The sequence below is a fragment of the Aptenodytes patagonicus genome, chromosome Z (assembly GCF_965638725.1).
Source record: "Aptenodytes patagonicus chromosome Z, bAptPat1.pri.cur, whole genome shotgun sequence".
In the NCBI taxonomy this organism is placed as follows: domain Eukaryota; kingdom Metazoa; phylum Chordata; class Aves; order Sphenisciformes; family Spheniscidae; genus Aptenodytes; species Aptenodytes patagonicus.
Window position 1 is genome coordinate 47,163,376 of NC_134982.1, and position 27,959 is coordinate 47,191,334.

The 27,959-nt window shown below is 38.7% G+C and overlaps 1 protein-coding gene across 10 annotated transcripts in view; it reads left to right on the forward strand.

Moving 5' to 3' along the window:
- Positions 1–27,959, forward strand: part of AOPEP (aminopeptidase O (putative)) — a 230,758-nt gene that overhangs the window by 123,860 nt on the left and 78,939 nt on the right. For 8 of the 10 annotated variants that reach the window (XR_012997438.1, XM_076362845.1, XM_076362846.1 and 5 more), the window contains 2 exons: positions 10,215–10,277; positions 10,907–10,990. Coding sequence is in view for 8 of the 10 variants with exons in the window: in XM_076362845.1 (XP_076218960.1) it covers positions 10,215–10,277; positions 10,907–10,990 (147 nt within the window). In the remaining 2 variants the exon portion in view is untranslated. Of the gene's footprint in view, positions 1–10,214; positions 10,278–10,906; positions 10,991–11,330; positions 11,437–13,465; positions 15,438–27,959 lie in introns of those variants that run through there. The other 2 variants (XR_012997439.1, XM_076362850.1) reach the window with 2 other exon arrangements.

A 27,959-nucleotide genomic window follows, 5' to 3' on the forward strand; every position in this document is an offset into this window, starting at 1 on the left:
GTGGATGGCAACATTGAGACAGTAAACAAATGAAATCCTTATTGTTTGTTGAGATACAGTAAATTTGTAGGCACTGGCAGTGAGAATGACGTGTTAAGTAGGAAGATCTCATTCAAGCTTGTGATTTGGGGAAAAAATTGGGAAGGGGCTATGAAGGGGTATAATTTTCTTACGTATTTATCTTCTTAATTTAATAAAGTTTAATAGTGACTCTGTTAGATTAATTTCAAAGTTAGTATTAAGTATTAGTCACAAGAATAGCATACTGCTGCTTAAATACTGAAGTTTGCTACTTACCTTTTGATTTTTTTTATCTGAACATTGAGACTTTTGTGTGTATTTTAACATCAATGCTGAGAATATAACTGATTGAGAGTTGACTTCTAATGAGTTGATATTTGAGAAATAATCTGAAGAAAGCATAACTGCTACTTTAAGATAAGTACTTCTTCTTGTATGTGGAAAGCATACTTTGAAGAATAGGCACTTCCCCTCAAGAAGAATGGTATTGTTTTGATATTAGCAAGCTTGCAGATTGGAAGATGAAAAGATCTTTCCAAAGTCCTTAAAAATTTAAATTAGCATAGGTCAACAATATAAATTGATGAATGGATTCTCTAATGATAACAAGCACGATAAGAAAAAAGTTTTTGAATACAAACCATTAGTGCTGTGTTTTTTTCTGAAATTAGCAGTTGTACTGTCAACATTGCATTGCATTTTCTTAGAAGATGGGATTTGGAAAATATAAAAATGTAATCAAGCAATGTGTATAGTACTGTAGCGTGCATAAATGTCAGATGAATCATGAAGAGAAACAAATCAAGACAGACTGCACAGACAGACTTTCTCTCTATGTTGTTAACTCTTTGAAAGATGTTTTAGATAAAGACTATCCCTCTGAAAGTCTTTCTAGATTGATCAAAGTACACAGAGAATTTGGTATTTTGTTTGGGGCAAACTATCAAATAAGTTGTAAGGTCTGCTATTATTTAAATAGATCCTGTGTTATTCTAAAGAAGGTTATTGGCATAAAATGGCCTTGTAATTTATTCAGCCATTCCTATAAATTGTACTTAAGATACTGCTAAATGAGATACAACAGTGGTATATTTTTGTTTGTTGAATAGTTCAAAAATTCAAGAAAATCGCATATATAAAATGATACATCATTAAATGTCAGAAGGACCCAAATTTATTTCAGAACTCTTCAAATTCAGGCATGGCTTAGTATTGTTATAGTTTTGGAGGGTTTGGGGTAAGTTTCTTCTGCATTGCATGTGATTGCTGATTTTAGGAGAAAAACATAGACAGTGAAGATCAGAATAGCATTGTTACAAATTATTGTGTGATCGCATTCTAAAATTGGAAAAAAGTGCTGCCGCAGTTTAGACAGCCACATAGTGCTGAGTAACTTGGTGTCTAGGTTGAATGTAGATGTTAATTTTTAAATGTTAGATTTGAAAAGTATTGGCCATAACATTCCAGTGCCTCTGTTGTTCTAATTTCTAAAAGTGAAGTTAAACAGAGTTTTAGGAGTCTTAATTTAGCCATTAATTGAATAATTCAGAAAAAAATGCTCTTGAGATTCTCAGCTGGGACCGTGAGTCTGCCTTAAGGCTGAGGAGGGTACTTCACTGGATTTAGTTTAATGACGTGCTAAAAAATCGGCTTGCTTCTCCAGTCAAAAGCCAGATTTTCACAAACATCTTTCTGTTTTTCTTCAAGCTACCTTTCAGTATTGTATGTGTCCAGCTCAGATGTGCAGTAGTAGTAGTAGAATAAATCTGCATGAGTAATAGCTTGTTCAAGAAGTTGAAGTGCACTTGGAACAAATGTTCAATTTCTGAAATAATTGTGGACTGGATTCCACACGTTTGTTCATTAGAATCTCTTTTAAGTTTAATAAATCTCAAGCAGTCGTTCTGGTTCCCTTTTCCTATTAATTACATTGCTGAAAACAAAAGCTGTGTTATGTGCAGAATGACTGAGCTTATCCCTACTAGAAAGGAGTTATGTTTGGTATCTAAAGAACAGTAACAGTTTGCTGCCTGGCTGATCAATGCTGGATCAAGTTCACATTCCCAAGCTCCCACTCTCCCACCTACATGTGCAGGGGGTGGAAACATAGCGAAGAGAGGGAGGACAGGACCTCTTTTACACAGAAATGTTGAACTGAGACTTACCTAATAAGGACACAGCTGGGCTTGCATACCAATAAACATTGATTTTAATCCATTGCTTGTAAAAACATCCTAAGAAAAGCAGAGAAGTTAGCAACCAATTAATTTTTAGCCTGCCCATTGTTTTCTTTACCCAGTGGAAACAATCCGTAGAGGTTTAAAATACTTTCTGTGCTACCTTGCAAGAAAACAGTTTTTCTGTATTAATTCAGAAAGAGTAACCTTCAAAACGGCTGAAATCTCTCCAGTTTAGAGTCCCTTATAAGTAGTTTTAGTGCATTGGACACATGATATAAAATAATGAGAAGTCAAATGCTACTTTAGGAAATAATAGGTTGTTCAGCCTAGAGAAGAGAAGGCTTCGGGGAGACCTTACTGCAGCCTATCAGTACTTAAAGGGGGCTTATAAAAAAGATGACGGCAGACTTTTCAGCAGGGTCTGTTGCGACAGGACAAGGGGGAATGGCTTTAGACTAAAGGGGGGTAGATTTAGACTAGATATAAGGAAGAAATTTTTTACGCTGAGGGTGGTGAAACACTGGAACAGGTTGCCCAGAGAAGTGGTGGATGCCCCACCCCTGGAAACATTCAAGGTCAGGTTGGACGTGGCTCTGAGCAACCTGATCTAGTTGAAGATGTCCCTGCCCACGGCAGGGGGGTTGGACTAGGTGACTTTAGAGGTCCCTTCCAACCCAAACTATTCTATGATTCTATGATCTTTTTAGTGCAGGAGAATAGAGAGTTGGGCATGAAGCTGAGGTAAAAATTTCATGTGACGGGAACAAGTTGCCACCTTCCCTCCCCAATGGTCCAGGGTTTTTAAAAGAAACACACATTTTACTTCCTGGAAAATTTCCCTGTTTTCTTTTAGAAAGACATGTTTGTGATTGGAAGGAATGAATATGTGGGGAAGACGTATTTCATCATGTGTATAAACACATACCATGTGTCTGAAGTCCATGTAGCCCTTTGTAATGCTGACGCAAAAAACTGTGGCCTGCTGATTCATGCAGTGGTCCAGTCAGAAACTCAAAGTGATCCTGGGGGTTCAGATCCTGCTGTTATGTTCCCAGCTGACCAGAGCTGGGGATGGAAGCTCTTGCTTTTGAGCCCAATGCTTTTTTCACACATTCTGCAAAAACACTGAGCTGCTGAAGTACTTCTAGAGAGTAGATGGTAACAAAATTTGTATAATGGTCTTCATTCCATCTCCATCAGTTCTCTGTCTTCCACAAAAGTTGATATAAGCAATGTCAAGATCTTTCACGATTTGTATTACCTTCAGTCATCCTCTTTTCATATAGCAGCGCTTCATGGTCAGACTGAAGATGTAGATGATGATCACCTTCTGTTTAATCATGGAGGAAGTAAGTGATTCTTCTAAAACTCATTCCATCTCCATAAGAAAGGGATGTTTTTACAGGATACTTTAACTATTCTATCTACTCCTTTCTCAGCCCACAGTGAAATTTAAATGCCGAAATGAAGATGTCTGGAGAAAGATAGGTCTGAAAAGTCTATTGGCTGACAAAGCTATTGGTCAATACAAAAATGAGCAGTAAAGGTCATGGTTCAGCTTACGGTTATTATCGTTAGCGTATAGGCTAACAGTATTTCATGGCCAGAGGGCTAATGGACTTTTGCCTTGAATATGTTTCTTTACTAGAGCTATTGGAAGGATTTTTGATTGCTTCAAGGGATCAGTAAGACTCAGAGGTCAGTACCTCTGAAAGATGTATTTTATTTCTTCAAGAAATAGTCTGCCTTATTTTCTTTGAGTCTCTTTATACTGGAAAAGGAAGAAAAACACTGCTTTTCACACCAGTGGTGCAGAACTGTCCAGTATCCATGTTCAGGCATGTTTTTCTTTTGTTTTCCTCTGTAATTAAAAAAAAACAAAACTAAACTAAAAAAACCACAACAAAGGGCTTTCAAAGGCCTGTGTAGTTTGACCAGCCAGCAGCTATCCACTGCCTACCAAGATCTTGGTGTTGGACGGAGCCAAAGTGAATTTTATAGAGGATCCTCTTATGTCAAAGAAACTTGAGCCCTAGTTTTTGTTCTCTGGGTTCAAAATGTCTGGATTCAAATTACTTTTAAATTGACAGAGCAGAGTGCAGGGCCAACCTGAAATCTAAGGTCTTATTTCCATACATGATTGTATTAAAGTGTTACATCTTTTATATTCACTGAAAGGGTTGTCAAGCGTTGGAACAGGCTGCCCAGGGAAGTGGTTGAGTCACCGTCCCTGGAGGTATTTAAAAGACGTGTAGATGTGGCACTTCGGGACATGGTTTAGTGGTGGACTTGCCAGTGTTAGGTTTACAGTTGCACTTGGTGATCTTAAAGGTCTTTTCCAACCTAAATGATTTTATGATTCTGTGATCTTTTAAATATTATCTTGGTACTTATACAGGAAGGTGCTGTAATTTGCAGTCTGGACTGTATTGAAAGTTCGCAGCACATGGGAATACTTCTCAAGCAGAAAGGCCTAAATATAAAACCAATAATCTACTTTTCCAGTTGTTTGAGGGAGGCACCTGTATAGTAGTGAGAGCACCTGGTGAAATCAGGAGAGAAAAAAATGAGCATTTTAGCATACTCTAAAAATATTATAATATAGGTAACATAATGCAATATGATACATAAATTATATAACATTATATGTTACATACTATTATTTAGTAATAATTAATAAGCATATTATTTAGAGATCCTGTGGTCATGTGGTCAGAGATACTTTCTTTATCAGATTATGAATCTGAACTTGAACTAAATAGGTGAGTACAGTGATTCATCTTTACCTAGGTACTTTCTCTACAAGGCAGGGTTGCTAACGTGGATATGAAGGATGTATTTGCATTAGCCCTTTGAAAAAATATTCCAGCTACAGTATTTGAAAGTCATGTTGCAGTGTACTGAAAGTACATCCTCAAAGTCACTGTTTCAACACGTTTTTGTCTCTTGGAGGTAGAGATATTTTCAGGAAGGGCAAGTTTGACTTGAACATAATGTCTCTGTAGGGCTGTTACATTGAAGAATATCAGACACAGCTTACTGATCTGAAAAGAGTGTGTTTACACCACCACAGAGACTCTTGGAGGAATTAGAACATTTGGATTTATGTTATCAATACAAATTACTATCTTTCCTAAAATACAGATAATGTCAGAACAACTTGATTTTCCATTTCAGTGAATAAAGCTGTCCCCATGAAAACTGCACAAAATCAGTTGGAGGACTTGCTGTTCTTACAGGAGCACATTCTGGGCTGGATTTCTTTTTCAGTAATTTTGATCTGCTGCTGATATGCTGCTTCTTGCAATGTGGATGCACGAGCCATCTTGCCATTTTTAATTGTAGCCCACTGTCTCCTTAGTCTCTCTGCCAAATTCTGATAACGGTAGTGTTTTAAAATCCTTGCAATTGTTGTCCTTGGGGAATACAGTCAAATATTTCAAGCCATTATTAATCATCTTCTGAGCTACTGGATAAAATACTTTTATGTATTTTCATTTTCTGAACCTTTTTACAAAAGATTGGAAGCCAGGTCTCTTCTGCTGAAGCAGTTTTCAGGTCACACAGACTGTTCTGAAGGTACACCATAGTCTCAGTTTCCAAGTAAGTTAATTTTCCGACTTAAACTGGTGTTCATTTTTTCCTGTATATCTTCTGTGTGGTAGGAAAAGAGTTATTTATCTTGCATTTTATTGTAGTTGCTTTACACTATCCTTCACTAATATCACAGAGGTGATGGCATCAGCCTTAAAAAGTAGGCAGTATCCTTCTAGTACCATAGAACGAAACTAGTGGGAGAACATTTTTTGGTTTATGTGACATGGGAAGGTGTAGAAAGCTACAAAACTGCAATTTGTAGATGGGTGGAGTTAGCTACATCCTCTAGGAGAAAGCATGACATGATGGTAAAATCTTTATACTTTTCTGTGCGTTTGCTGTCCACATAGATCTGAATATATAAATGTGCATGTGTATACGTGGTGTAAAATTCAGTAATTGAGAGGAAAATAAAATCTCTAGAAATGAGAGGCTGGAAAATTACTCGACTGCATTAGTTATCAATTTCCTCTGCTGTGCAGAAGCTCTTCTGAAATTCATTTACAGTAAATATTTTTATTCCTCCATTTTCAATTTTTTTTTTTTCTGAGGACTGCTGGCAAGCCAACAAAACGGCACTGATTCAGTGTTCATCTTAGGTAAAACAACCTTCTTAGTTTATCAATATTGAATGTTTTCGCATTAGAGTAGCACAGACCAGCTGAAGTTACAGACAACTTGTGTGAAGAAGTGCATGATTATAATGTTTCACTGAGTTATGAAATATCATCAGTAGCCATCACAGCCTGAACAATTTAAAACCAGTTTCTGTTTCAATTTAAAATGAAACAATTGTCTGTTGCACAAATATCCTATTGTTTTCTAGGCTGTGTACAATCCTGAAAGTTCATTGTATGCTTGGGATCTGGTCTGACTGAAGGAATAGCTGGTGTAAATCATTGCCTAAGTTATTTACCAGGATATTGGGCCTGCCTTCACCCAATTGGTAGAAAGTGCTACCTCCTCCCCCCTATTTCAAAATTCAGTTATATTTAATCCTGCTGCTGCAAGAATGAAGGATCCTAGCATGCTTTGACATGTATAAATGCTTGTTCGCAATCTAAATGTTACATAGGACAGCTCCATTACCAGTCCCTGAAAGAAAGTCTTCCCAAGTATAGAAGGACATGGAGGAGGGACTAATCTCTTAATTTCTGTTGTGAGGGGATTCAAGTATGACAGTCAGTGTCACATGGACAGCAAACAGGACTGTTGATGGAGGGTGATGCAGTCATTCTCCCTTTAAGTTGGGTGTGCCATCCCCCTTTTATGTAGTGTAAGTAAGCTCCTTCCTTTTGGAGTATGGAAGAATACAGTACGAGGCCAAATGTTCTGAAAAACATCTTTTCTCCCCTCCCTCCCTTTGCCTCCTCCCCTCCTCTTTTCCTCTTGCCCCTCTCTCTTCCCTGCTCTCTCTCCCACTCCCAATTTTCACAGCAAAATTTCCTAGTCTGGTCATGAGCTAAATCTTACTGAAGCATCAATAAGTAGAGTTAACGGTTGACTGCACAGCCCGTGTGCTGTGACCACAGCTTGTTAGGCCCACCCTGTTTCTCTCGCTGCTTTCTTTCCTCTGCAGGCTGTCTGTGTGGGCATCTTGGCTCTTATCATATGCTGCAGTGCAATTATCTTACAGTAGACGAGTGTTCAAGTTATGATGTGCACAGCAGCCAGCACCATGGAACCCCAGGTGTTGGCTCCACAAGGTATATTGCCATTATAAAAAGTCCATAACAATTCTTGTTGAGTTTCCTTCACTGCTGTACGGCTACTAACAGGAAAACAGGAGCTACCACTGAGTTTTAACACACACTGTGTTTGCGTGTTCAGGGATTTTCATCCCAAATCAGCCTCAGGGTCTGCAGGTCTGAAAATCAATGTTGTCATGGTTTAACCTCAGCTGGCAACTGAGCACCACGCAGCCGCTCGCTCGCTCTCCCCCCACCACGGTGGGATGGGGGAGAGAATCAGAAGAGTAAAAGTGAGAAAACTTGTGGGTTGAGATAAGAACAGTTTAATAATTGAAATAAAATAGTAATAATAATAACAATAAGACGACGACTATACAAAACAAGTGATGCACAGTGCAATTGCTCACCGCCCGCCGACCGATGCCCAGCCAGTCCCCGAGCAGCGGCCCCCCCGGCCAGCCTTCCCCAGTTTATGTACTGAGCATGACATCACATGGTATGGAATGTCCCTTTGGCCAGTTTGGCTGTGCCCCCTCCCAGCTTCTTGTGCACCTCCAGCCTTCTCAGTCGGTAGAGCATGGGGAGCTGAAAAGTCCTTGACTAGTGTAAGCACTACCTAGCAACAACTAAAACATGGGTGTGTTATCAACATTATTCTCATCCTAAATCCAAAACACAGCACTGTACCAGCTACTAGGAAGGAAATTAACTCTATCCCAGCCGAAACCAGGACAAATGTCTTGTGTAACTTTTTTCCTCTAGTTTTCTCCAAACATTTGACAGGAGAGGAAGTGTAATTCTTTAAAGGATTTGAAGTATAAATCTGTTTCATTGTTTCTATGACCCAATCTTTCCCATAACAACTTCTGTGGTAATGCACAATCTAATCTGTTAACTGATCCAACGGAATATTGTTTAGGGTAGTTGCATTAATTTTTGTTTGCCACTAACATAATTTTTTGTTCATATTCTTGTTCGTTCTCTTTGAACTATGCGCTGTTCTTTCTTCATTCAAACGCACACAGTTCAAGAGTCAATTTATAGGAGCTTTCAGAATTACCATTTAGTAGAAAATCTGTTGTGGCTTTAAAATAAAAAATACGTTGTTGATACACGTTTTAAGTAGACCTGTTGTGAGTGTGAAATAAAAATCTATAGTAAGATTTTCTACTGTGATATGTCTACTAAAAAGTTCTTTGTGTAATGCTTCATAGTGAAGTTGCTTCTATTTAAAGCATTTAGTTTGATCTTGGCTTTGATCTAAAGCTTTTGATCTTGAAAGGATGTTGTGGCAGTAAAACAAAAAGGGTAGCAGAGAGGTTTTTTCTTTTTTTAAGTGATAAAGTTAAGGGGATACTGTCAAGATTTAGTATGCACTAATTGGACCTACCTTTATTTACTTAAATCTGTTTGCAAAGTCCATCTAATTCTATATATGGGAGGGTTTGCTCAAACACATGCTTTAATGAGCCTTATTCTTTTACAAGATCACAGACTTCCTTTTGAAGCTTTCAGGGAATTGTATAATTTATTTTTGAAATACTGAAAATATCTTACTAGCATAATTTTAACTATACCAAGCGTGATGCAGTCTATCCTTTATTGTCTTTCATTTTAAATGCTAAACACAGAGCACTTAATAAAATCCTAACTTAAGAATTTCTAGTATTCAGATTTTGCATGGCTGACATCACTTGGGTCTCTCCCATCATGGTGGAGTTTGAATATCCTCACCAAAGGGTGCAGAAACATCTGTTGAGGTCCCACGCCTAAATTTCATCACCTGCTTGCAGTCTCTTGTTGAATAAAGCCTTTCACTGAAACCTCAGTAAAGGGCTTGCTGTGCTGTAATACGAATAAAAAGCTGCTTTGGTTCTTGCTTTTAAGATGCATTTCAGACCCTCCAAGGTAATTTGATAGTTGGATTCTTTAGATGTCAAGCAAGTACTGGGGGAAATCTTGAAGCACTTAACGGTGGTGATACTTTCTCTCTTGAACTAGCCCCATTAGGCCATTCCTCTGTCTGTAAAGACCTGCGACAGAGGGGTTTTCTAGGAAGGGTGATAGGAAAGCGGCTTTCATAGCAAGGGACTTAACGGGAGAGCGTCTCTCTGAACATTAGACCGTAAACCCGTGACGGGCGTGCACGCAGAGGTTAGGAGGGGCCGTCCCTTCGGCGACGGGGTCGGAGGGAGCGCGGCTCGGCGGGGCTGGGCTGGGCTCCGCGACGCTCTCCGGGGCGCGGAAAGCCGTCCCGTGCCTGCGGCCTGTGCTCGCCGCCGGCTCTGCCGGGAGGCGCACCGCTGGCGGTATTTCAGGCGCGGCGCTCGGGCCGGGGGAGGCACGGAAGCCCCGGCGGGGCCGCCCCGGAGCCGGCCGGCCCTTGCGTCTTTAAGGCAGGCTCCTCCTCTCCGCGGGGCTCCGGGGGCCGGAGCACGGGGGCGGGGAAGCCCGCGGAGGTGTTTCATTTCCTACCGAGGGCTGCGGTGTGCCGCCACCGAGGCCGGGAGCGGCGGGGTGGGACGGGACGGGACGGGGCGGGCGCAGCTCCGGGTGACGCTGGGGCCGGGACGGGCCGGGGGGCGGTGGCGGCGGACGGACGGACGGACGGACCGGGCTTGCTGCAGCGCGTCCCGTCCCGTCCCGGGGGAGCGGAGCGGAGAGCAGCGCATCGGGGATGCTCCGCGGGCGAGCCCGCCTCAACGTGCGCTTTCTCCCTGTGTAGCCTTTGCTGGAGGAGGGTGAGCCTTGGAAGGAGTGTCAGCTCGTCCAGCAAGTGAGCGGCGAGGTGAGGAGAAAACCTTTCGCAGCTGTACGTTGCCCCCCGCTTCTTTCCCTCGCAGATGTGCTCCTTGGGTTTTCCACCTGACATCCCCTCCCCACCCCGCCACGCTTTTGCTTCAAAAAAATAACTGCTTTCGTATTAGGAATAAAAATATTTGTATGGAGGAAAGAACCCAAGTGTTATTACTCTATTAAATAATAACAACCTCACCATCTAAATTTGGCGTTGGTAGTCTGGAACAACATTCGAGTGGGTGGCTGGAAATAAATTTCGTACTTGAAATAGAAGGTGTAAGGGATAAAGCGCAGAGATTTTCCCCAGGATTTTTGCACACTGCAGTGGTAACTTTGTATTTGGTAACCTGGTATGGCATCAAACACATTCTTTGTGCAAAACCCCTCAAACTGAAAGCTCCAAGATGAAGAACACCACCTCACACTTTGACCATGCACAAGTAACTAACCAGATTACCTAAGACCATATCATTCTAGATGGGAAAAGTGCTTTTCCTCTTTCCAGCGAAGCAATGGAAAAAAATGTGTTGAGTCTGTGTATGGCTTCTTACTAATGCTGAATAACTGCGCTCAGGTTAAATCTTCTTCCTAAAAAAGCACTATGGTTTTGAACTTCAGGTCACAAAATGGATTCAGACAAACCAGAGGATCAGAAAAAGTGGCAAAAAGAAAAGAAAGCAGGATGAAGTCATTTTCCAAAAGGTAAGGGTTCATGATGCGTGTTTGTGTAATGGGACAAAGGGCAGCATCCAAAATGCTTTCCGATGACGCCCTCTTAAACTCTGTAGAGATGTTCTTTAGCTTCTTTGACAAGGTGATAGTAAAAGGGTGTTACTGTTAAAGTTTCGGTGTCCCTATGTAATTACGATTGAAAGAAATTAATAATCTTTTCAGATGTCTGTAATTTAGGAGACCAAATTTCCCTATATTTGTATTTAACTGGAACATTCTGAGGAATAAAGAGAAGAGTGCTTTCATCAGAGAGATCAATAGCACTTGAGAGCTTTTGACAGGGCCTGCACCACTATTTGCAAATTTTCAGATACTGGTGGCTGAGAAACAGTTTTCATGGTGGATATTGGGACAATAATAGATGTGATACATACATTGAAACAAATGCTCTGTGCTGTTGGCTCTTCATTCAGAGGGTGAGTTTGAAAATAATCTATTTGTAATATAGATTTCAATTAATGAAAATGTGTTTGGATGGTTATTTTAAAAATTACTACGGGGGATTTTTAAAACTGAATACAACCTAAATTGAACTGTTTTTAAACCAGATTTAGCTATTGTGAAACCTTTGTTCTATACTGTTGAGTTGACCATTTAAATCACAACATAGAGAGGTAAGTAATTAGCTGACACTTTTACTAAATAGCTGTTTCTTGTTCTCTGAAGAAAAAAAATGTGAATAAAGGTGTATTTCCAAATGCATTATTAGAACTATGGGGTTTTTGCTTGCTTTGATTTTACAAACAAATTTATAATTACTTTTTTAAACCCTTGTTACCTTTAAAGGATTAGAATAGCAGTGTGTTGTTTTGCTGTTCCGACAGTGCTTCTAGAATGCATGATGAATCATTGCTGTTTCTGTAGCCAAATTCTTCTGATAGCATGGCTGCCAACTCCTGGGATGCGTTGCCTTAGTATGGGCATTGCAGTATATGACAAATGTCTGCAAAGTGCATTGTTGTGTGTGGGTGATTTACCAGCTCCATGGTGAGTTAAAAAACCACCAGATAGCATCCTTTAATTCACTACTACTTTTATTTTGTAACTGGAATACATTGTTTAGGAAAGATGTTCTTTGTGGTTGTACTTTAGAATGACATGATCTATACAGAGATAGCATAAACTGTTGCACCAGATAATTCCATTTCTGTTTATATTTCCGTATGTGAATGTTTGTTTGCATGTATGTGTAGCATTTGTATTTACAATCATTTTATGTTAAGGTGAAGAAGAATTTTTTAAGTTAAAAAATGTATCATCATGTGAATTTGTGAGCAAAATGCATTGACGGTACAAATAGCCCTAGTACAAGCTACAGCCTGCATACATTTTGAAGTAACTTTTAAATGGTACAAATTAGGTCCCCTGCTACATCATAATAGTAGGCTTAAAGGTACCTTATGCTGTTACACCCCTCCTCATCTCTTTTTATAGGGGAAAGCTTCCTCAGTGCAAAACCCCTTCGTACCAATAAAATTCCGTTTCTGTTTTGGGGGTTGTTCTCCTCCTGCTGCTTCAAGGTTTGTGAGAGAGAACTTCAGCATGTAGGCTTGCCATGTTAGAAATGCAAAACCTAATGCGTAAACCTAAGATATACTCACTGTTTCTTTAAACGGTAATTCTTGAGTAAGGTCTGTGAGCAGAAATGTGAGTTAAAATTGAAGCCAAGAATACACATTGTCTTCTAATATCCGTAAGATTAGTAATTCTTGGAGATTCGGTGCAGATTCACAGCACTGCATCAGCAGAGTACTTAACCCCACGGGAAGGAAAAGGCGTAACAATAACCTTATGTTTGGTAGTGAAATCATTGACTAGGCACCAAGGGTGGAATTCTTCATGTTCCTTATAAGTTTCGTCATTGCAATGGTGACTTTTCCAATACAGTTAGAGATGAGAGAAGAGAAAAAGGGCGAGGGACCTCCCTGGTGTTGGCAGAGCTTTATTGTATTACTTGGTTTCAGAGTTGGTTACAACTAGGTTTCCAACATGGACTTTTTACCAGTAAGTGTGGATGGTTCTAACCTCTGTTCCACTAGAGTTCTTGATTTTTAGCTGTGTCCGTATTGGCTTGTAGCAGAAATGGCATCATATATTTTAAGTACTTCTTGGGGATAAACAAGAGAACAAGAAAGAAAAAAACATGTAATGGAAAAGTAAGGCACCCTTGAAGAAAGTAGTAGAGGTAGGAATAAAACCATGGAGTGAGAAGAGGGAGGTGAGAAGCAGAGCAATAAGAGAAGTCAGAGAGCTGCTATCAGCTCTTATCACAAGTGTAATTAAAATAAGAATACTGACGTATTGTGCTACATCTAGAAAACTGAGCTTTGCGTTGATCTTGCTTATCCTTTCAAAACAAGCACTAACTTATTAAATGTAGCTTCTAAACTTTCATGTGCCTGTGCTGTCCGATTTTTCCTCTATCATTTTTTTTCTTTGTGATAGGAAGTCCTATTTCTAATACAAGATGGATGACTTTGCTATACTGAGACACCGCCAAATCAAAACAACTGCTTCTGCATCCAAGTACAAAATCTAGGACAGAGAGATAACTCTGTATGGAATAAGTGAAACAGAAATGTGGAGGAAAGGTTGCTGACAACTGCCGGGGAATTGCTTCTTGAAAAAAGTTGCCTTCTAAAAAGTTAAGTTTGTAGGAGCTGACTTTACATATGCATATATGTATTTAAAGAACACTTGAAGATACCATGTGCTGCATAAGAACTGTGTAACTGGTAGCAGTAATTGCACTCAAGGGGCATATGAACTAGTGGGGAAGGTCATGTAGAAAGGTGTGGTGCTGCTCTCCAGTGTGGACCCACACACAATGGATTACAGCAGTGTAACAAATACCATGGGTGAGAAGGTAACTAAGGGTTCTTGTTCTTTTGTTCTTCTCTCTTTTTCTTTGAACTTTTTTCCCTTTCAAACCTTTTTCTTACTCTGTCTCTGAAGTATTTTATTTTTTCTTAGCAGCTTTTATTACAATCTTTCCTTTCTGCTTCTCTTTTACCCCTCTTTTCTTTCTCTGTTATCCTGTCTCCCTCAGTCACCTTCAGTACTGTACATTACTTTCTGTTTACCTTCAGTCACTTTTTCTGTTTTGTAAGCTATCTTTTGCTCACCTTGTTTTCTGTTTATACTACCCTATAGATACTTTTCTTATGATACGTATGCATGCACATACACAAGTTTAAACCCACTCACCCCTTGCATTTCTGCTTTTGTCAGCCTTCCTATTCTCATACATTCTTTACTCCTCATTTAATCTTACACTGTCTCTTCATCTTGTCATTTAGCTGGTCAGCACATCTAGCAATCAGTATGTGTATCAATACAGGAATGTTGTTTATGTGAGAAAATTAGAGAAGGTAGGACAGAGCTTGGAGAGAATTGGTTGGTTAAAATTAGTGTTGTTTTATGAAGAGTGTGATAGAAATGCTAAGTGTTGTTATTATTTTTGTTGTTACGCTGGACTGTGCCTGCTTGAAAAAAGATTCCGTTACCCATGCCAGTGCTGAGTGTTAGTAAGAAGAAAACGATCTTTCAGTCAGACTAGTGGAACTGTAATGCGACCTGTATCCACTGTGGTATTTGAGGGGAAACATACCTTTTTATTAGGAGACTAATTCACTTTTACATGAGTGCAGTGTTAAAACATAAAAGCTGCTTTGAAAGTATTCCAGTGGTAGAAAAGGTGTCGTAGGATGAGATACCAAGGGTACACAGTAGTTAAGGAGAGCATTGAAATATGTGTGTGTATATACACTATATATACTAGGTAAGGAAGATGATTTGTGCAAATTACCAAAATTGCATTTGTCTGTTTCAGTGTTAGTTTGATTCTATACTGAAACTTTGAGGAATAATTCAACTTTTCCAGAATAATTTCTGCTGCTTTGTCAGAAATACTGTTTTCATGTGTTCAAAGTTTGTCTGCTAGTTTACTAAAAATGTGATTGTCTTTGATTTTTTTCCTATTGGTTGTTGCTATTGATCATTCTTCTCACTCCAGAGATTTACAATTGTCAGCATTTAAGCTCTGTTAATAACCTGAGCAAAAATTACTTTGTTGAAATAGCTGTTAAGTTTCTAATAAAAAAATTAAAAAAACAAAACAGTTGTGATATGTATGACTAATGCTAAATGCTATAACTCTTTTGTCCTTTAACAACGAATTCACCGGTGTAACTGAAACACAAGAAACAAAATTTGTAATTCATTAAAATAAGTTGTGGTGTTATACTTCAAGTAGAAAATGTTTTGAAGTCTCAGCAAAAAATAGGTAGGGAGAAGAAAATGCAATGTGATAGAAGAGAACTTTTAACTAGGGAATTTATTCAGGATGATGTGCTTCTGCTAATTCAGGTAAAGGAATATGAACATATAATGCATTAAAATTACTTTAAAACTTTAATTACCATGTATTTTTTGTTTCTCAAAATGAATGTGTTTACTTGAATGTGCCAAACTGAGAATCAAAGCAAGGATCAAATCTGAAATACACCTCTTGAGCTTGTGCACTGTGTAGTGCTTAACAGCTAAAAGAAACATGGTAAGAAGTCCTAAAGCGTTCTTCAGAGAGTGTTCAGTGGAGTCATTTGGTATACCTTACCTTTCCAAATTCTGTTAATCGCACAGAACTTTCTAGGAACCCTGTAAATGTATTTGTTGGCCTTCACTGATGACAGATAACATCTAATTCCTTTGGCAAATAGGGATTCGGATGGAAAATTTTATACCCACCTCATGTACAAGAGCTGAATTGCAGTAAATGTTGTTAAGCTGTCCAAGAAATAGAGCCTGTCATTTTAAAAACCTTTCCCCTGAATACATATGAATATAATTTTAGGCCATTAAAATGAAACACTTTCAGCATTTAGTTTTCCATCTCCGTAAAAATATCTGTATTTATGGATTGTTTGGAAACTAATTGTACAGCTCAAAAAAAATACTATTTTCTAGGATAGTGCCGCTTCAAAGTTCACTTTTAAAAAAGAGGATTTTTTTGTTTACCCATAATAATAATTTTTAAAAAATTAGTCCAGTTCTGACCTCAGTTTCAGCTGTATCTTATTTGCAGTAGTGTTGTGTAAGGATCTTAGTTTCCTTTCTAATAGCTCCCATCTCTATTAGCAAGGAAGTGTTGTTGCATAGCGTATTTCACATTGAGTCTCCCAGATGGATATTATTATGTTGTCAAAGGGTGAATTTTCCTATTAGGCCACATTCAGGACACATTTTTAGATCAATGAAGCAACTTACCATCACACATATTATGATGCACCCTCTCCCTTTCAGACTCTGAGATGACCAGTTCTAAATTAGGAGAACTCAGGCCAGCATGGCCATGTGTTGAAATAGTTTAAAGTTTACAGATAATTACATCACTGTTAATTATAGCAGTCCAAGCCAGCAGCCATCCTGTGCAGTGAAAGATTAAGGTCACTTTAATGTAAAACACAAGGTTTGAGCGGGAAAGAAAAAGGCAGTTTTAGTGGGTGTTTTTTTCCTTTTGATTTGTAGGAAGAATTAGTTACACGCCTGTGATGGAGCACTATTTGGCAATCAGTCTTATTGGAGGCATTTTAATGAGGCGATGTTTGTGCATGTTATCATATGATACTAACAAGATGAATTACATTACTGGGTTCTACTAACGCCACTAACTTTTCAGTCTGCTGTTGTTCCTAGTTATAAAGCCCTGTTTTTGGTCGTTGAAATGTGCTCCTTTGTACCTTAGCTTACAGATACCTTTTGTCTTTAATAAAACAGGAAATGGAAAATGTGAGAACAGTTTCATTCTTTCCAAAATAACAGAAAAACAAAAAGCATTTGATCATTTTTAGTACTTCTCAAATGTCTGCCTCCACCAGTGTTTATGCAGTGAATTCTAAGCGGTGATGTAGTGAGTTTTAGGAGCCGAAAGAAGGCTGGCCCTGTCGGGGCATTTGCAACTGGAGCAACTTGCTACGTTTGGAAAAAAGTGGTACGCTGCATTCAAACACTCCATAAGTTTTCTTCTACAGAACTTCCAATGGATTTTTTATTAGTTGAGATTATACACTTGTGCATGGCAGCTGAATAATCCACTTGATTTAAATGTCCCCAAGTTCTTCTTGATGTGATTGACTGTAATGACTCCGAAGGAGGTTTAATGGTCTGCTGGCTCAAACGTGTGCTTTATTTCAGTCTTACATGTGTTTTATTTCAGTCTTACATTTATTACGCATTGTCAGAAATAGGCTTAACCATTTTTTGATGACCAGTCTTAGCTATTGTCCTCATTCTGTGTCTTTTTTCAGTTTAGATTATGTTCACATACTGTATAGTAAAAGCACACGTATAGGAGTCTGTAAGTGTGGACATTGTTATGTAAAGAAATATATAAGCACAGAAGGTGAAGGCTAGACCTTTTACAAAACCGATTAAAAAGGTTTTGGTAGTTCTTAATTTGCTTTTTGATGGCCATAGTACTAAAAGTAGTCATGGGTACAACTTGCAATACTGTCATCCTCTCCTCTGCTTCCAGCCCTGCCAGGAAGCTCTGTTAGAGCGGGAAGGTAGCTCACTGTTAAAAGCAAATACATTCTTTGTTGCTTTAATTAAACAGACGGGATTGAATTCTTAAAGGTGTGTAAATTGTACTATACCCATTTGGTCTGTTCTGCATATATTTTCTTGTGTTACTTTTCTTGTAGGCACAAATGGAGTGACTACTTAAAATTGTCTAGTTCCTCTCATCAGACGCTTCACTTACCAGTTTTGTGAAACCTATACCAACATTTGAAACTAGACTACAGTGTTTCGACATTAGCATGGATACTTATGCTATATAAATATATATCTATGTATATGCTACATAAATACAGAAAATATTCTTGAACTGATGAGATATAAGACACAAGCTGTCTAATATCTGTCGTTTTATTGGGACTGCAGTCTCACTATGGATGAGTGAACAGAAGATATTTTCCTTTTCTCTTTGTACAATTAAGCAAAGTTCTTATCCTACATTGAGCTCCACCCAGGCAGCCTCCATATCTGAACAGCATTCTTGAAGCACAGGGTATGATACTTGTATTTTCCGGTTCTGATTCACACATGATTGCCAGTGACAATTTGCTTAATAAGGTACAAGAATTTTGTTGTCCTCCTGTGCTATAACTGTGTTCTAGTTAACAATCATTTTTCAAGAAAAGCTTTTATTTTTATCTAGAAAAATTGCTGATGGAAAAGAAGCTTAGGCAATTATGTTGTTCTGTATGTGTCTTTCTCCCTTTTTCTGCCTGTAATTTAGGCATCCATTGGGCATTTTCAATGAAACTTGTTAGTGCTCTAAATCTGCCATGTTCCTGTACGAGATGCTGTGGGGAAAGCCTGCATAAAGGCAAGGCAGAAGTGTGAGCTCCATTATTTCTGGGAATCTTAACAGACACGTGAGGGGGAAGATGTTATGACTGTCACAACTACAGGAAACATTTTTATTGACACTTTGAGCCTATGAGACAGTTTGGTCATGAGACACAAGTTCCTAAGCAATTGGATTTCTTACTTTTGCTTCTCACAGAATTTAATACTGTGATTTTATGAACTATGTCCTACGTACTCTACAGGTCGAATGCCCCAAATGCGGTGAACACCCACGTAATGAATTTGCCTTACAGTTGGTTTCCTTCTTCACTCCTAACACAAATACCTGAGAAAAAAGGGGCTTAGGCCTTAGCATGGAAGACTGATGAGTGTCTTATGTTCCCTCATCCGTATTGCAAAAGGAAATGAAATAAAGCTAGAGTGTATTAAATGTTTCCATGCTCAAGTTCCTGTTTATTTCAAAGAAAAGATGACCAGCTCGGTGCCAGTTCTGCAGTAACTATGGTTGTCTTGTTTTTGTTTAAATTCGAGAGATTTCTTTGTGTTTTGGCTGTACTTCTGACGAATTCAGTAAAGCTACTCATATATTTAAACGCTTTGCTGAACCAGGCCTTAGTCATTCATCCTCAAGATCTTCTTTCCAAGTGACCACTTTTCTGATTGAAGAGGAGATTTGACTTCTCCTAATTGCCCGGAGTGCTTTTTACTGGGAGATGTGGTGTGATTTTTTTTTTTTTTTTTTTTAATATATCTTACAGTATAGGTGAAACCATTGTTGGGGGGAGATAATACTTGAGGGAGGATAATTGTAGAATTCATTTGTCTTAGGCTCAGTTTCCTTCTATGAGCTGCAGTTTCCCCTCCCCTCTTTTGCTTGTTAAAGCAAAAGTAGATGCCCTTCTGAGCGTATGCCAGTTTATAGTGTGAGAAACTCACAAGATGGAATTCTATGTTTATCACCCAAATTTACCTTCATTGTGGCTTGATAAATATGGCCTGTTTTTTGACAACAGGTGTTACCCTGAGTAAGCCTTTTAGGTTTTCAAATGCTTATTAAGAAATAGAAGGAAGTAAAAAGTTTTGAATTTTATCTTTTGCGGAGCACAAGCAACACAGGCATTCATATTTAGGAGAAGTGAATGCTTGAAGAGACTAGGAAACTGGGGAGAGTGATTTCAGCTTATCTGATTTTATAGATGCAGATATGTGAACAGAAGGTGCATTTTGAAACCTTTTCCAATCTAAGTAATTAATATACCATACTTTTGTTCTAATACACCCTCTTATTTTTTGTAACACCTTCTTTGAAAAACTACCATGCTTGTTTATCAGCACAGGAGAGGAAACATACATGACAACAAAATGCTTTTCTGTGTTACATGTATTGCTCCTAATTTTACAGCAGCTCGAAGTTGCAGGATTGAGTTGTATAAAAGTAGCTGAGAGATTCTAGACATCTCAGAACATACTACCTAGTAGTGCCAAGATACAGTTTTAATGCAACTCTGTGTTTACAAAGTGTCTTCTACTAAATGATTGCAAAGTGCTTTTTTATGTAAGGACCTTATTACTGTTGCATGAGATACCTCAAAAACATGTAATGTCTCTCTTAAAAATTCTCTGTCCTTCAGACTTGAAATCAGAATATCTTGATTTTACAGATGGTAAATCAAGGCATGGAGATGCTAGGTAGCTTGTCCGAAGATACCTGAGAAAGTTGGGCAGGGCAAGGAAATGGACTGAAGTCTTCGAGTTTGGTGTCCTAACACAGACCTTCACCTGAGGGCTCTCTGGGTTATAAATACCAAAGAATTAAGCCACACAGTTTTCCATGAGGCAGTGTCGTGGTTTGACCCCAGCCAGCAGCTAAGCACCACGCAGCCGCTATCCCAGCCAAAACCAGCACAAGCACTTTGTGCTGTATGCACCAAAGTATGGAGAGGTTGGTGATGTTTTAACCTGTAGCAGAGGTGGGAACAGAAGCTAGTGCTGTGACTTCATCTCCCCAGTAGTACTATGAAAGGCACAGTGCATATAGCAGTGTAACTGAAAAGATGAACTTGAGCATGGGAGGATTCGTTTCATCAATATTTATACTGCAATAGAACATACTTTCTAGTAATGAATTAGGGCTATGGTTAGTGATTTCTGATGGTAAGTATCAAATATAAGTGTTGGCTTTGACTGTATTTTAAAGGATAACAATTTAATAGACGGCTATTTACCTTTTTGTCTTTGTCTAAATGAGTGTATGCAGTTCTGTAACTTTTAACACAAAGGGAGAGTAGAATAATTAATAAAAGCTTGCTAAATCGTGTTTTTCAGTGCAAGTAGTTTTGATCGTAAAACTTTCAGGCATGGTATGATAGGGTGTTGAGGGCATGATACTTAGTTTAGAAGCCAGAAATGTGCCTGTGTGTTGTGTCTGCACAGCATAGAAAGAGGTATGAGGGACAAGTCTGCTCCTGTCTTACTAAGCTGGAAGTAGTGCAGAGCTGGAACCTATGATAAAAGAACAATTGCATACATAATTCTTTACTATAGAGGTATACTTCTCCTAATGATGTGTGCTGCTTTGCAACTATGTAAGACAGAAATACAGAGTTAAGTATCTTGCGTGAATGTCCTGTGTAGTGATCTAGCCTTCTGGTATAAAGTGGCATGTAAGTAAATATTTAATGACTTATATTTAATTAAAAGTATCTGGTCAGACTATCAGATTCTCTTTTGGTTTGTCAGGGACATAGGGACTTTTTCTGCAAACAAGCCATTTTGTACTTCCAGGGTGTATTTCATATCTTGGACTTGTTTTTAATCAGTTAAAGCCTGTGAATGTCCTGTATAGGAATTTGTTTGAAATGTTTTTGAAAAGGGAGGTTGTGTAATACCAATGACCTAGATGGCGTGTAGATGCTAAGTCTTTTCATTTGTTTTCTCTTGTCCAGAGCATTGAGACAGGAAGCATTCTTAGAATTATTTTTAGATTTTTAAAAGTCAACCTTGATTTCCTCATGTAACAGTAATCCCTTGGCTAGGCCTGAAAGCAATATTGTTTACTCTTCCATGGTGCCATATGCTTGCAATTTTTTGCTTTATTTTGGGTGCCTGTGTTTTTTTACAGAAGGTACTCAGAAACTTCCATTTAGGATTGTCATACTTGAACTGTTTGGGTATAGAAGAAAGCGCTCCCCGATGTATCCATGATTCTTCTCATTGTGGGTCTAAATCAAACACAGTGAGTGGTTTGATTTATTGCAGTCTAGTGAGATGATCATGTCTAAAAGATCACTTTCTTGCTCCATAATTGTGTTGTCTTTATGACATCACATTTGCTGTGACAGAAAGATGGCTGAGCAATTAGGAATTCTGGTTTCCTTCTTAGCTTATATCCTGCTTATTTTCCACCTGAGCATTCAGCTGAGGAGTGAGGTATAGGTCCCAATGCATCTTTACACCTAGGTCATGGCGCTGCTGCTGCTTTAGTTGATATGTCCCTCTTTTTAAAATAAAAAGAAATTGGGTGCATCAGTGTGCTTCTGTAACCCCTACCGTTGCTCCTCATTCCATTTCCAGCATTAAAATCTGGGAAACTTCTACAGAGATGTTGTTTTAAACACGCATAGACTGCAGAATTACTGAAACTTACTATCCTTTCTTCTACCACACAAATGAGCTGTGCTATATAGAGAGGGTAAGCGGTTTAAAGTTCTGCATCTTTGTAATGTACAAATATACTTAGCTAAGTGTTTTGTTACGTGTCATGCCAAGTTCATATTTATAAAAGATGCTGAGATTGGTAGATGTAGTGACTGTTAGAGTTCAGGGAGTTCCTGTTTGTTGTTGCTGGTGTCAGAGCAATGACTGATGGTTTCAAGTAAGGGAATTGAAATGTTAATTGTTCTTTGTGCTAGACATCAGCTTTTCAGTATCTTACCCATATTTGTCTTGCGATACAACTTGATGTTTCCAAATCATATGCTAGCCAGTGTTTGACTGTACTCCTTTCATCAATAAAAAGCTAGTGGTTTTCAGCTTATCTCTTCCTGAGCCATCTTCATCTGAATGTTTTTATTACCCTCACAGCTTAGAATATGGTAGCCAAGTGATTAATATGTTGTAAAAATGTCTTTTCATGACAGAATAAAAATCCTTTGTGACTCAACAAATCTGCTAGTGAAAAGAGTTACTTTTGAAGACTATTGTGTGAGTTTTACCTGGCCATAACATTGCGAGTATCTGTTAAAGTTTATGAAAACCTGATTATGGACATAGAAACATGAACTCTGGATTACTCACCTACAGATTTAAAAAAAAAAAAAAAGCTCAATATTAATTACACAGAGGAAAAACTGGAAAGTAAAAGAAGTTGGATCAATATGCCATCGCTTTCATTATTGTGATTCTAATTATATTTACAATTCTTACAAATTTGTAAGTCAGAAAATGGGAAGTGACCAAGCCATTAAGTGTTATCAACACAAATAATATCCTTGAGATTTTGTAATGCTTATTGCTACTCAGGTGATGTCTGAGGAGATCTAGGTAGGCATAGAATCATTAAGGTTGGAAAAGACCTCTAAGATCATCGAGTCCAACCGTCAGTCCAACACCACCATGCCCACTAAACACCACCATGCCCACTAAAGGCATGGAAAGGAGTTGCAGAAGGAAAGCCAAAGCTCGAGGTTTTCTCTTTGTGTTCTACCTCCCTGGCCACTACCTGCATTTTCCACTGGGGAGGCTTCTGTTCTCCTGCAGGAGTATTACAAATAGCCCCGCTGTTGGCCTGTAAAACACTGTAAAACTGGACATAGAAGTAAAGTGGCTTTAAGTTACAGGTAAGGAGAATTTGGCTAATCAGTTATGTTGCGTTTGATTTTAACGTTAGGAGATAGGTGATGGGAATGAAAAGATATATGGAGGGAATGTCAAGTTAAAAGATGCCCTTACAAGGATATCCTTCATATTCTGGAAGCTAGCATATAGTGCAAGTGGCTTTTTTCCCAGTTTATTGAATGTATTGCCATCTTGGCTTAGTTAAGAGTGGACTGGGTGGGTGTTTTGCAATGCGGACTCTTTCCAAAGCACTGGCAAAGATTTAACGGTAAATCCAGCTGAGTTCCCCTGAGGGTTTGAGCTGAAATTCTGACTTTCATATTAAATTAGGCATGGTTACAAGACAAGAATTATTTGAAGTTTTTATGAAGCATGTGACTGACAGAACAGGCAACTGGGATGCAAATTGTTTTCATGTATGTTTTCTGTGTTGGGTCAAAAATATATTCAGGATACAAAAGGTTCTTGTTTATGGGACTTGAAGGGACATAGATAAAGAGATAAAGAGAGAGCTTTTTAAATCTTAAAAAGCAACCCCCTCAAACTTCTTTGCCCAAGTTTCCTTTGTTTGAGGATATCCCCCCAAAAAGGGCTTCTCCCTTTTTTTCTAAAGACCTGAAGCTTCATACAACTATCCCATGTATTTCAACCAGACAATGTTTGGGGTTTGGGTCTTTTTTTTTCTGTTTAGCCTTCAGTTGTATTTTTTAAATACTTTAGTAAATGTCTTCTGTGATGTGGCAATGGCCAAATGGACTTCCTATTTGTTTCCTTGGCCTGCTTTATATCTATATTGCTGTGATTCTTTATGGCAGGGTGCTGCAGCTATTCCTGCCAGTATTTCGGGTTATATTATGAATGAGAATCATGAAATAAATGTTTTCCCATGCCACTTCAGGCAGAAATTTCTATTAAACTTTGAAATGACCCATCATCGCACACAATTTTTTTTTCAACTCAGAATTGTGCTATGCTTTGAAAATAACTGTGTATTTCACAAGTTTAGACTGATGTGTGATTAGAGAAAACAATGTTAAAAATTTTGGCAGTCACCATCTACACCTGAATCTTCTCCACGGTTCCTGCTGGATTAGTCCCTTCCTGGTGTCAGCGTTAGCAGCGCTGGGTGCTTAGGGGGAAATGAAAGGTAGAGTGACACAATCGTTAAGTCAGTCTCTGTGCAGTACCACATAGCAAATGCAGTCCTTTTATTTTCATTTCCTGTCTTGCATCATATCCTGTCTGCCTGCATCTTCACATTGGCCTCTTACCATGTTCCCTACTCTCATTTTCCTCATTACTTTGTAGGGAAGACAAGTTTCAGCAACCTCTTTATTTCCTCCCTTTGCAAAAAAGGCTATCATTAGGGTGAAAATCCATTTCTAACCAGAGAGTGTTTATAGATACACTACTGTAACGAATAGCTGTCTTTTACCCAATTTAAACCTCTATTACGCTCATTTTTTTCCTGGTTTGCCTATGAAAAATGAGGGAGAAGATAAAAAGTTAACATCTGCTTGTTTTGTCTTTTTAATTGAACCAATGGGAAGTGAATACATCTTTCTGTATGGAGCAACTCCATGCTATTACCAACACATTTGTCCTTCTTTCTTTTTTTTTTTTTTTTGTACCGTTGTTCATATAATATAAACTGCAGAGAACCGGTTCTTCATGAATGTGCCTGTGTTAAGTTTATGAAGGATTTTAGGCATTTTTGGATGCACAGAAAATGCTAAAACATAAAACCTGAAATTATGTTAAGAATGTGATGGTTTCATTTTAGCTCAAATACAGATGACACCTCATCAAGGTATCTTCACTTAATCAGCAATAACACCAGGATCATAATTTGGAAGTGGGGATTACATGTGGTCAAAAAACCAGTACATACTTTGGCTCCATCCAATAGCTCTCCCAGTCATTTTAGATGCTAAAGGAAGGTGCAGTCACCTTCTGAGGACTAGTGCTTTTGAAGTAGGCCTTTCTGCTACAAAGTAGGCTGTTCCAGAATAGGGTTTGTTTGGGGTTTTTTTACCCAAATAGCAATAGAGCAACTCTTAAATGTTTACCCAGATTAAATGTTTTTACAGTATGCTGACAGTTTTGATAACTGGACTGGGTTTCTGGGGACAACAGTGGCTGTATAAAGCCTTTTGTTTCTTGATTTAAGATCAGCAATAGCTAAAAATTAGCTGTATCTAAAGGTTGCTGAGTGTTTTGGGTGAGGTAAGCCATTCCTTATGCCTTCTCAGTAGGAATGGCTCCTAAAACAGCTAACGAGAGTTGAGTGTTTCAGCAAAAGCCAAGGATAGGATAGATTTGAAGATACGTATCAACAACTGAGGCTCTGAGTTGATGCTAGTTCTCTCAGCCTTATGTCTTTTGCAGGCTTTAAATGCATTCCCCCTGGAAAGAAAAAAGATCAAGTTTTCCACTATTTACTATGCGGTTTTTGTTTTAGGCATTTATTTCATTTTTTTGATGTGTAGCATTCATTCTGGAAATCTGCAGTCCATACAGTGAGAGAAGATATGTTTGAACTGAGCAAGATGTAAGGACTGAATATGTTGTTTATACGCCAGTCAATCTGAATTCTCTGTCAAAAAGCTCTTTTAAAATTAAAACCATTGCTAGGTCAATTAACAAGATGGCTGGTAAACTGGGGGAGGGCAAGAGACAGCTGGTTGCCTTTCAGCCCGAGCTGCTGAGCTTGAAGTGTGTGTAAGAGAGAGCATCCGCTAAGAAGTAGTGAATGAGTATTTACAGTCACACCATAAGTAAACGGAAGAGGGCTGAGAGAGATGCCTGGTTATTACTTCAAAGAGAAGGAAGAAATCGTTTAAGAAAAGCCAGTATGGGAGGTGAACCTGAGTTTAGATGGGATCCACGCTGTAAGTTTTCAGGGAAGGAGTACCTGTCCTTGTTAAGAAAGGCTTTGTCCCAAATGGGAATATGCGTTTCCCAGTGGGTGTTGAGGGTGCGCAGCAATTCCCAACCTTCACGGCCTCCTGGCTAGTTCACTATTAGGAAATTTCTGCATAAAATGTTTTGAGTTTTGTATTCTTTCTAATGTCTTGGCTCCCATACAGAAGCCAAATGTTTACAATCTTCTTTGAATACACTGCTTTAAGATTAGATAACAGGGGGACCCTTTTGATGTCTTTATGAAAACTTCTGTCTTTGCTTCTCAGAACAGTCTGGAAAGCTTCCGAAATGCAGGAGCTTGGGGGGGAAAAGACACGTTAAAACTGACAGTGAGAAGTAGAATCTGTACACACTGGGTTCTCTGATAAAGTGTTTTTGGATTAACTAACTGCAGGATAAATTATAACAGAAGGCAAACTGGTTAAACCGGGAGTTGGCGTTATTAACATCATAAAAGTATTAAAATTAGAATTCACAGCAAACAGGATGTCTGGTCGTAACTGTGCAGTTTCAGTTGCCCTGTATTTATGCAGTTGACCTTCTGTGCTGAGATCAGAGAGCAGTGAGGAGCCTCGTGACTGTGAATAAAAAACCTGTTTAATCTGATCACACCAACATGGCAGCTCCTGGAAGGAGTGGACTAGCATTTAAGAGTAATGCGGAGAAATGAGTTAGTACCTCCAGGGAACAGCACATATGCTGCTTCCACTCTGGAGGCGACACATACTTTCTGAAAAGCTGTAGTTTTACTTGGAGTTGTGGCCAGTGGAACTATATTTTCTTTTCAATAGTAGTGTTAAAATTATTTTTTTTTCTTCTCTGATATTAAATTTGGAAGTAGACTGTCGGGAGTACAGAGACTTTATTCCAACTTTCTGAATGTGTTGTACCAATTGAATTAACAAACCAATAGTTTTGGGAGATGGGCTGTGCTGCCTGGCCAGAAGGACATAGTGAGCACTCAGTGCATCATGGGAAGCGTTCCCCATTGACCATTTAAAGTAGAACTATTAAGAAAATTCTTTCTTCAACCCGATAGACAAACGGGCATGACTGCAGCTTGAAGTCTGGACCAGAGAGCACTGACATTTTAGCACAGAGAACAATTTGTGTTCACAGTCCCTGCCTATTGTGTGATGGCAGATGAGAGAGTCGGGCTGGCTCCCGAGAGCTGGAGCGCGCGGGGCTGTTCTTACTGCCATATGCAAATACATTTTTTTGTATTCATATTGTTGTGAAATGCGGTCAGCTGTGCCAACAGCATTTAGCTGAAATTAACCTTCTCTGTTGTGTGCTTTTCTGTTCTGAAAATTTCCATCTCTTTCAACTGAAAAGCAGACTGCTTTAAGTTTTAAGGAGCAAATCCATGAATGTAACAAAAGGCAAGGTAAAAGGGATCTGAGATACTACTTTTAAGAGTTGATAGCGAATGCTGAAATTTGTTGAAATTTCATTAGCATGGCTGCATAAAAAGAAGGCTTAAGAATCAATATTAAGAGCCCTAAAAATCAGGCTATCCTTTTTCAGTGTTTGAAAGAAACAGGCTGTTTCAAAGTCGGCATATCCCAGCATATAAACATTTTTTCTTAATGTTCAGCTGACTGCTTCCGAGTCATCCATTTGGTATTATTTTAAGAATTCCTGAAACTGTATTTAGGGTCTCTGAATGTGTATGCAGTTTCTATGAATCAATATTATAGAAAATTGTTTTCCAGATAAGTGTACCCGGTAAATAAATGAAATAATAATAGTATTGATAGAGGCTCAGAAATCTCCCCAAACCTGTGCTGTGGAACAGCTGCAT